The sequence below is a fragment of the Dipteris shenzhenensis genome, chromosome 19, assembly GCF_047967505.1.
Source record: "Dipteris shenzhenensis isolate YYH24624 ecotype China chromosome 19, Dip_SZ_1.0, whole genome shotgun sequence".
Classification (NCBI taxonomy): Eukaryota; Viridiplantae; Streptophyta; class Polypodiopsida; order Gleicheniales; family Dipteridaceae; genus Dipteris; species Dipteris shenzhenensis.
In genome coordinates, this window is record NC_141614.1 from 5,121,805 (window position 1) to 5,132,794 (window position 10,990).

General features: G+C 42.4%; 1 protein-coding gene across 1 annotated transcript; it reads right to left on the reverse strand.

The window, feature by feature from the left end:
* Positions 1-366: 366 nt before the first annotated feature.
* LOC147889962 (receptor-like cytoplasmic kinase 176) lies at positions 367-3,578 on the reverse strand. The gene is made up of 7 exons (XM_087390419.1): positions 3,021-3,578; positions 2,767-2,891; positions 2,369-2,670; positions 2,132-2,267; positions 1,868-2,010; positions 1,651-1,774; positions 367-1,462 (listed from the first exon to the last, which is right to left on the reverse strand). Exons 2-7 carry the CDS (start codon positions 2,828-2,830, stop codon positions 855-857), a joined length of 1,377 nt encoding a protein of 458 aa, XP_087246545.1. The 5' UTR covers positions 2,831-2,891; positions 3,021-3,578; the 3' UTR covers positions 367-854.
* Between the last annotated feature and the right edge of the window lie 7,412 nt (positions 3,579-10,990).

Below are 10,990 nucleotides of genomic sequence, written 5' to 3' on the forward strand. Positions count from 1 at the left end.
AAAAGTCGCATGGCCACCTTCACTAGACCTGCACGTACTCATGCCACCCTTCTATCCTCATCACTAGAAAGACACAAACTCCGACTCACAGATCTATGTCAATTATCCTACTAACATACCAAGGCAGACGACCACAACTACTAATCTATCTAGCCTAAACCACCAAATTATTACTCATAACCACTTAATTGAAACCTAAACTGCTTTGATTAGGAGTCGTACACCTTTATGTAGCATACAACTTTACATAGCTGCTGCACATCAGAAATGCGCACCCAGAAAGATAGAAAGAGGCATATCAAGCCCATTGAAAGTGTATCTCCCCCCCAACCCCCCGCCCACCACCACCACCCGGTGCCCACCAAGAAGAGGCAAATCAAGCCCATTGAAAGTACATATATCCATCCACCCCTCCCAGAAGGGAAGAGAGGTACATCAAGCTCATTGAAAGTATATTGTTTCCTCCCCCCCACCACTCCTCCCTCTCTCGGAAGGGAAGAGAGAGGTAAATCAAGCTCATTATAAGTATATCCCTCTCTCTACAACAACAACAACAACAACTAGATCAGGCGATGCATGATCCTTTAAGAAGAAGACATTTTCTGGTTCGAAATTTGAAGCCTTAAATACAGTCCTACATTTCAGAATATCACCAAATGTTTTGACCTGTGTAGGGTGTGCTCAGCAAAGACCCTACCCATACTAGTACAATACCATACAAAGCGTGCAAAAGCCCTTTAGTACTCTTCTTCAACCTTGCATGAGCTCCGTGAGGGCAATGTATTGCACATGGAAAACCTGCAATGCCTGAAGATCACCACCAAGTTTCTAATACAGAAACATACCAAGGGTTTTCATCTTTCGTTTGCAACTCCTCCCGCAGCTCTTGGTGATTGACATGCAGGTGGGGGAGCACCACCATTGCTTTGCCTAGAATAGCCAAACTTTGGAGATGGATTAATCAAGTCCTTGTGAGAGTCCTGAGGCCCATTGCCTGTATACTGGGGTCTCATTGACCCATTCTGGTGAGCTCTCCCTACACCATTCTGCTGAGGCTGGACTGCGGCATACTGCCGAGGCTGTGCAGAGGCATTTGGCTGAGGCCACACAGTACGTTCATGAGCAGATGAGTTAAGAGAGTATTTGGCTATCTCCCTTGAGTTCAGCAAGGGTTCAAGTTGTTCTACAATGTCCTTCATGAGAGGTCTCAACTTTGCCTCTTGATTAAGACAACTCTGAGCTAAAGTGGCAACTCGGTGAGCTCCTTTCATGGAGTACTGACCCTCTAATCGAGGGTCAATAAGACGAAACACCTTTCGTTTGTCATTCAAGTAAGGTCTCGCCCACTCCACCAAATTTTGCTCCCCACCAGGTTTGTTTTTGTCGACAGCTCGTCGGCCTGTAAGAATCTCAAGCAAGACCACTCCAAAACTGTAGACATCACTTCTTGCTGTCAAATGTCCTGTGTACATATATCAGGCCAATTGTCAAATCTCAAAGAATCATACAACAGCAAGCTAAGGACTTCTGTTACTAAGCACTTATGACAAGCAAACCAAACATCTGTGAAATCTCTGCGTCAATGCAGAATCGGAAATCTTATTTAGAAGATTAAACTCGTGCATCAAGAAATTAAAGAAGACAAATAACCTGTTGCTACGTATTCAGGGGCAGCATAACCGTGCGTGCCCATCACTCGGGTAGAAACGTGAGTGTTATCTCCAGTAGGCCCATCCTTTGCAAGCCCAAAATCCGACAGCTTTGCATTGTAGTTCTAAAAACCCAGATAGCAAAATGCTTCAAACAAAGAGTGCAAACTTTGAAATTTAACCTGAACTAACGATCCGGTAGGATTGTTAATACGCACAGAATCCAGTAAGATGTTTGATGTCTTGAAGTCTCGGTAAATAACAGGCCTCTCTGCCTCATGCAAGAAAGCAAGACCCTTGGCAGCACCCACAGCGACTTTGATCCTGATTGCCCAAGAAACAGCCTGATTACGATTACCACCTGTATTAAAACCACAAATAGGTCAAAAGGTCAGGGGCGTAGAAGCATGATAATTTCCAACACCTACACGCATGCATACATATAATCTCCGAAGAGGAATAAGGGCGACAGCAAACCTTACGTCTGAAAAGGTGATTTTCCAAACTACCACGGGGCATAAATTCATACACAAGCAATCTGTGGTCATCCTCGGCACAGAACCCAATCAATCGAACGAGGTTTGGATGATGAAGCTGGCCCAGAAAATATACCTCTGCCTGGCAACGGGAGATCAAAGAAATGTGCTTCAGAACAAAACCAAAAAAAAAAGCCAAGGCGATTTACGTGACGAAAGCCATACACGTTCGAGGGTCATTACCAGCCATTCTTTGTGCCCTTGCAATCCTTCCAGATTGAGCTTCTTGACAGCTATCACGATCCCGGTCCCCGGACGGGTCGCCATAAATCCTTGTTCGTCTATCCAGCCCTTAAATACGCAGCCAAAACCTCCCTCTCCCAGTAGACTGTCAGGACGGAAATTTCGAGTGGCGGCTTTGAGATCGGTGAATGAAAAGGCGCGTAAGCTGTTACTCGGAGAATGCGGCAAGGGATTTCCATCAACGTAGCCACTCCCGCTACTAGAACCATTCCGAGAAACGTCTTTTGCCTTTGCTGGTTGACCTGTACACAGAAACAAGGACGTCACAGGTTCAACTCAAAATAAGATAGGATGTATCATTACTTCTGCCAGAAGGAGAAGAAATCCTACTCCTGCACCTGAACAATTGGAGCTGCCGTCAGTTGGGAAGGCTTTCACTCGAGCTCCCCAGCAATTGCCCATAAAATTCAGCAGACAGTCTGCTTCTGCTTTGGAACAGCTAAAAGGCTTCTGAATTCGTGTCCTGCGAGGCCGCGACCCACAAAGCAAACGAAGGGTGTTATTCAAGAATCGGACAAAGACAACGATCAGTTCCGCTGCAGGTACACGAGAACGCCTACAGATGCGCCTCTCCCTTTGATCTCTCTGGTACCTTTCTCTCAATTCGCCCACTACCTACGTCGCAAGAATCACAGCTGAAATACGATAACAGCCGGCCGTTGCTCGCTACGTGTTTACATCTCTGGTACTCTGGCAGGCAGGGGTGAGAGGGTGAAGGAGCAGGGCAATAGACGACCAAGAAGAAGCAGAAGAAGAAGAAGATGTTTGTCAAAAGAAATGCGACTCGGACTGGGCCGGCACTTTGGTCTTATGGGCCGGCCCTTTGGTGTTTTTGGGGGGCTGTTTCCTCCCTTGGACCTCCTAGGCCTAAGTACACCCTTGCATCTGACTCGTGCTCTCGGCCTTCGGTCAGTCGTGCGTGCGCCACCTTTCCTCTCGAGAATCAGCTCCCGGAGCTGATTCCCTACACCGTCAAAGAAGGCGGCTTGTTATGGAGGAAGAAGAAGAAGCACTGAGAACATCAGTGCTATCAGGACTGAAGGAACATCACCCCTGTCATTTGCCGGGAGCCGATTCCCTACACCGTCAAAGAAGGCGGCTTGTTATGGAGGAAGAAGAAGAAGCAATGAGAACACCGGTGCTATCAGGACTGAAGGAACGCCACCCCTGTCATTTGCTATCCTCGCCCTGACATACGGGCCACGACTTTCCCTATCACGACCTTGTCCTTCAACCTTCACGCCCAACTATCTTCACGTTGTCGCTTTTACCATTCCTCCTCGACCACACGTTTGCTTCTCATTCCTACAATTTACAACCACAACAAGTCGTATAAAAACCTATGGAAACTTCATCATCAATCAAGAAAATGCTGCTATTTACTCTCATATCATCACATCAAGTCTTGAAAGAGTCTCGAGTAACTTTGGGCACAATAAAGTACACACTTTTTCCTAATGTCGGCCACATAAAACCATGCCCCTCATGCACAGCTGCTCTCTTTTTACTTGATTGCAGCTTGCCCAAGAGGGCCATCTCTACGTCAAGGCCGCGATCGTGACCTAACATGGGCCACTTTATGCTACTCACGACTTTATGGCATCTCTATACCATTCCTCGTTCAATTGAGTCACGATAACATCCACATTCCACTAGTACATGCATAACAAACTTCAAACCTTGTCTTACAACAAGGTTGCAAAAAAACATAGCAACTTACCCCATCAATGCACTATTAGAGCTAGGATTCTGACAAGGAAACATGTAAATGGCAACCCACCCATCTCAACTAATGGGTCTAGACACTTATCTAAAAAATTCATGAACTGCACATTCAAGCATCAGATTATCACAGGATTTGTTCCAGGTCTGTAATTTTGTGCTTCAATTATCTCAGCATTCAAAAACCGCATTGGATCAACTGGAGCTCCCTATTTAGCTCCCCTCCCCTCCAAAAATCAATCATACTAACCTAAGTTAAAGGGGTTGAGCAAAAGAAGAAAAATTAACCTAAGCTAATGCAAGACATTCCATTTTGGAAAAATTCTCTATGGGGCAACAGACTAGCTTTTGTATAGACTCCTCGCTCTGTGATTCCCGCCCTCTGTGCTTCTTGCTCGTGGCATCTCTAGCTCTTCTGTTCTTCCCCCTCTTGTCACCTCATCTCCCTCCTCTCCCCTCCCTTGCTCTCCAACCCAGGTCTCTCTCACTCCCTGCTCCTTTCCTCCCTCCCCCTGGAGACTCACTTGCTTGCTCCTTAGTCCCTCCCTCCTGGCGCCTCTTCTTCCTCCCTCCCTATCTCTATCAAGCCTTCTTGGTGCCTCCCACAAAATCCCCAAATTCTTTTGTGCCTCTCTCTGCACACTAGGCACTTTCCATCTAATTGGCGCCTCCCTCGGGCCAGTACAATTGCTGCAGGAATGATCATGATTCTTGTATATCCAATTCGCAATTCCTCAAATCTGTAGACTACCTCAAAACTACCATATGCTTTTGTAGATTGTCGTTCTCTGTGCTTGGAAGGAAAAGCCATGGGAGGGAGCTGATGTATTGGGCTCCTGACCTTTGTGATCCAAACACCAAATTCATCCCACAATCTGGCAAGCCAACTCATTTACGTAACAGGTAGGTGCATATCTTGAAAGTGAGCTCGCAAGGCATCGCTTTGATCGGGAAGGTTGCACACGCCCAGCTTCTACCAGATCCTTCTCATAAACCTTTTTTTAAACCTCAACATTTGATGCTTTCCCCGATCATGAACATCATGCTATTCATTTGATGATTCTCCACGACCACGATCAGCCTCCATTGTTTCTCACTCGTGCATATGGTGTTGAGACTCTGAAGCTATCGGTATGGAAGGATCTGCCACCCCATGCTCATGGTGGATGGAAAAGCGACGGCTAAAGGGAGATCTCATGGGTCTTTATATGCTTTGAAGAAGGCATAGAGATCCAGATTGGGGACACGTGGCAAATTATCCCTACCCCCAATTTACCCCTTCCCCCCCTTCCCCCATCTTTAGCGCTCTAATACCATTTTTCACCAACTAGGGGCCCCTATTTTAAGAACGCATTCCCAATATGAATGTGATTCTACAAAGGGACAAAACTCATAGTTTGTTATGTTTCCATGTCTATATTAAAATATGTGCTTGAGTTCAATAGTAGGAGGTCCTTCCTTATGCATCAAGTAGCCTGCGTGTAACATTTTTCTCCCCTTCATTGTATTAACTCTAGGCTATTGTCAAAGGCGCACAACCCGATCATATATGTGAATGCATTTCCCCTTCATCTCACCAACATAACCCTAACATGAATAAGCTCTAACTAACTAGCAGAACCACACAATATAGCTAACAACGATGGGATGGGCACCCATCTCTACATTTGTAGGTGTGCTTGGGTAGCCTTTTGGTTACTTGGTAATCTTTATACCCTTAGAAAAACCATCAATTCTAAACCATAACTAATCAACTCACATAAACGCGAACATGTCAAGTTCAACTCCACATAGTGGGCATTTGGGCCACACACATGCATATGCATCCATGGACATGCATGTGCGTGTGCATGTGTGCATGCATGCATGCGAGCATGTGTGTGTCTAATTTTGTTTAGTCCAGGTTTTGATTAAAGGTGCCCTTTTCTATGCCACCCTTCTTTCTACCATGTCACCTTGTCTATGCAAATGTTCATTCGTAGTGCTTACCTAGGTGATCAACTAACAATGCCTTTGCTCTCTTGTCGCTTCTTCTTCTCTCTCTCTCTCTCTCTCTCTCTCTCTCATTCACTTGCCATTTTCATGTCGAATGGTGCTTGCAATGAAAAGCAACAAGTCCACAATCCTCATCATACTATCTTGAACTATCTTTTCATATCTCAAGATCCTTCTCTTTCACACTATGTTTGATTGGTTTTAGTCAATTCCTCTTTTGAAAACATGGCTTTCCCCCCTTCTAAAGACCATACGCTCCTTCTAAAAAAAGTGTATTACAGATTATATTGAAATTATAGCACGTGCACATCCAAATTCTATGAGGGATACTATCATCAATAAGTGTGCTAAGCTTATTTTGAAGTGAAAATAAAGGTAATTAACATATTGTATTGTCGAGGATTTTTGTCAACTACTCTTGTTTAGAATGTTACATTAAGTTTGGTGGCCATTTTTGTGTGTGTAGGAGGTAGTCTTGCACTTCTTCCTATATACAAACAAACATCAAGCTCATTGTTTCTCCCTCTGTTTTTATATTTTGAACTTTTCACAAAATTTCTACTACAATGCTATAGTACAAGCTTAAAATACTTCACTTGAAACCTTTTAACTCTATCATCTTTGTGATCCCACCATATACATTGATGGTGATTTTTCCATATTAGTCAAAAAGGGGGTTCGGTTATGCCTCACATGTTAAAATCAATATCTCATGTTTTTTTGCAGAAACAATATCATGTAGCCTAAGGGACACTAGAAATGATACCTAGCTTGATGGTAAAGACACAAATAACAAAAGTTTCCATCACTATTTGGTCAAAATAGAGACCATTGTTGGTTCTAACTTCTTTGGCATTTCACTAAATATGGACAAAAAAATATCCATCATTGTGAGTAGCATCTCTATATTCATATGCTCACTTATTGCAGTCAATATGGTGATGGGAGAGGCAAAAAAACATTTGAGCTTTTTTTTCTCAATTGAAAATTTTCCCAACAAAGCTTTGCTGATTCTCTTCTCTAAAAACCTATAATCTAACAATGAGCTGGATCTTGTAAAATTAAGACTAATAATGGTCATGAAAGTTTGATGGGGGGGAATAATTTTGAAGCATAACATTGATGACTCATAACATTTCTTCTTCTATGTTGCATATCATTGGTAGTTTGATAAAGCATAGCATGCACAATGCACCCGCCAATTCAAATCATCTTGAGTCACAATTTCTTGTCACGTAGTGTAGAATAAGAACTCTATGAGAGAAATCATAATGGAAAACCTTTTCCTACCTATAGCAATTATGTATTATGGTCTCCTATGAGAATTATCTATAGGGTGCATTTACTTTTTCTACTAACCTACTGCTATAGGTAGAAAAGACTATACCCAATGAATCAGGAGAGATAGTGTACGTATAACCCTTGATGGCATGAGTGCAAAAAGACACATCATCATGTCCCTATGATGGCAATGATCATGAAAGAGATGAAGATGAAATTTGATGGTATTATTTTTCCCCTAGACACTCTATTATATGGGAATGGAAATTCTATGAAAAGAGACAAAGTCAAATCATTTTGGGAGTGTAAGGAGCAAGAAGAATAAAATTTCTTATTTATTTATTTGCCAAAAAAGGTCAAGATTCATGGACATCCAATTGTCGATGACATCCATTCCACCATTTCAATGTCATAATTTTTGGCTTTACAATGAGAGAATGGCACTAGTTCCATTCTCTCTTTGCAAAGCCAAGATTTTGAATTAGGGCATCATCCCATTCATTGCAAAGCCAAAGTTTTGAACAAGACATTGCAATAGGAGAATGGCACTAGTGCCATCCTCACGTTGCAAACTCAACATTTTAATCAAGGTATTGTAATGGGAGAATGGCATTAGTGCCATTCCTACTACCATTCTTCCCTTGCAAAGTTGGAATTTTGAAAATTTTGGCTTTGCAAAGGGGAGAATGACACTACTGCCATTGCAAAGGGGGCGATTTTGAAAACTTCAACTTTGCAAAGGGGAGAATGACACTACTACCATACTCCCATTAATATGTCTCAAATGAAAATATTGTCTTTGCAAGGGGAGAATGGCACTAGTGATATTCTCTCCTTCTAAATTTTGGCTTTGTAAGGGATGAATGGCACTAGTGAGCCTGAGTAACCTTATGTCGAGGCAAATCTCTTCATTGGAAACCGACATCTGCATTTGTGAATCTTGGAGGGAGAAAAGGGTTGTCTTGTGGATGAGAGAATGACTGGGACCATTGGAGAAGGTGTGCTCTTATATGTTTTCCCAAATGACTCTTTCAACTTTGATTTGTTGGGCAACAATTGCATTAGTGTGGGTATTGAGAAGAAAGAACAAACTACAACAAGTGCCTCAGAGTCTTCCATCCAAGACATTATTTCTGTTAGTTTGCTTAAGTGGCCCATCAAGCAGCTCCAAGAAAGTACCCTTACTGGATGGAAGTCCATTGCCACAAATATGTGCCTATGGACCAGTATGTCAGTACAGATGAGGTGGTTATCAATAGAATTGGAAAGTCATGCTGCTCCACTTTCAAAAAAGGCAAGGGACACTTTCATTCAGAGGAAGCCTAAGCAAATAGAGCCTCCAAAATCAATTTACAAAATTTCATTGGAATTGGTGCAACAAGTTTCTTCCATTGACTACTATGACAGGTGTTGTCAATGAGCAAAATGAGAAATGCTAATGACTCTATAGGGACCTCACACACATGAAGGCGGTTATGTTATGTGGAAGGCTAGCGACTTGGTCCTTCCAAGGGGAAGACCCAACTACTCGGGTTATGGGGCAAAGAAGTCTAAGTCCAATTCCAACATCAAAGTGAAGCTTCAAAATTTCAAAGCCATAGATGATGAAGACCCCTATAGTCACTCATAGAGTTTTTTGCATGTTTGTCACATCAATGGTACACCAACATAAGAAAAGTATATGGATTATTTTCCATGTACCTTACTAAAAAATTCCTAGAGATGATCTAATCAACTCCCAATTGGATATTTCCCCAATTGGTATGCATTTTGCAATGTCCAAAGCATTCCTGCAAAGGTTCAAGCAGGAAATCAAGGAAGAAGATGACTGGACAAAGCTAAGTGAATTGAAGAAAAACAAAGGAGATTCCATCCAAGATTTTGTGCAGAGGATGTGATCTCTCATCAATCAATTAAGCATGTTTCTAGATGACAAGTCTATGTGAGCCTGGTTGATCACGGGTTGCACCGAGGTAGACTCGTGCAAGTTATAGATAGTTAATCCAACTAGAACTTATGAAGAATTGCTAGAGCGAGTTGTTGCTTTGGAGAAGAGTGAAGGCTCAAAGAACAAGGCAAAGAAGAAAGATGTAGACAGTGATACTGAGGGGACACCAGTAAGAAAGACAAGCTCGAAACTGAGATAAAGAATGCCTCAAAAGAATTGGGCATTCAAGGGAAGCCACGCATCTACAAGAAGTAGTGTAACAAGTGTTCTAGAGGTGGACATGTGGAAGAGGAATGAAAAATTAAGTATTGCAACACCTGCACCAAGGTTGAGCATGATGAATCGGATTGTTGTTTCAATGGTAAAAGTTGTCAAGTGTTAGTAAACCAAGTGGCGATTAATGCTTGGCCACTAAGCGGTAAACCACCATGTCTCGAGTAGAAGGACAGGGTTAAGAATGACAAGGAGAAAGCCGACCCATCTAAGCTTAAGTGCTTCTATTGTGGAGAGAGATATCTCATCTGCATTTTGACTGTCCAATATGGGCTAAACATTTGAAGTTTCTCAAGACTAACTGGAAAGAAAGGAAGTGGATACGAAATGCCGAGTAGTTGTAATTGAGCTGCTAGATACAGTCAATGCCCAAGTGGTCACTCGGTCAAAATGATCAGTAGCAACCACTGAAGATGAAGATGCTTCAAGTAAAGACATCAATGGGAAGGCTCAAAGAAGTTGGCAGTCAAAATTGCAAGGGAGTTGAAAGGAAAAGCTCTAGCAGTGGAGATGCCCAAGAAGACTTAGCAGTCTATTCCCAAGAGAGGGGAATCATCAAAATCTAAGGCAAATAAAATAGAACCGAGTGCTTCACAAGAATCTAGCGCATGGGAAATAAATCCTTAACCACCACTATACCTGTTGTGATTGATACTCTGGTAGTTGATGAGAAGAAGTCCTTGTGATCACCATTAATATTAAGAAACAAACCATACTGTGAGTAAGAGTGGATGGTGGTTCAAGAGTGAACGTCATTTTTGAAGAGATTACTTAGAGACTGAAGTTCAAGCCATACGCTTTTCTGAGTGTGCATGGTAGATCAATGACCAGTTGACCCCAAAGGTATGTTTAGCATGTGGTCATTTCTATAGGAGGAATAGGGACCTAGGGCTACGTATAGACATGGAACTTTAACTGGGAGTAGATTATTGTTAGTAACTCCTAGTTCGTATCATGGGCTCGAGTGATATAAAAAGTGTGTGTTTTTTTGGGGGTGATTCTTATACCTCTTAAGAAGAACTAGACTTCAAAGCATAATCCATGTCAAATAAAGAAAAGATTACCACAACTGAGCAGCCCAAAAACTAGGAAAAGCCCAAACTTAACGAGGAATTTTGAGGAGCCGATTCAAAGGAAAAGACTTCAAGGAGACATCAGTGTTGACCCTAATGGATGAATATTTGTCTGTGAGTACCCCTGATTCTCCAAGTCATAATACGTTGACCTAGCTCTGGTACCCATTAATCAAACTCAGATTTCATCTCCTAGTTGATAGTATGTTGACCTAGTTGATACCTGTTAATCACACTTGGATTTCATCTCCTTTTGGAATATGCGATCCG

Coding starts and splice junctions, on each gene's coding strand:
- LOC147889962 (XM_087390419.1), bottom strand. CDS start 2,830: ATGGGCAATTGCTGGGGAGCTCGAGTGAAAGCCTTCCCAACTGACGGC. Junction 2,671..2,766: donor CGGCAGCTCCAATTGTTCAG/GTGCAGGAGTAG, acceptor TTCTGTGTACAG/GTCAACCAGCAAAGGCAAAA. Junction 2,011..2,131: donor GGAAAATCACCTTTTCAGAC/GTAAGGTTTGCT, acceptor GTTTTAATACAG/GTGGTAATCGTAATCAGGCT.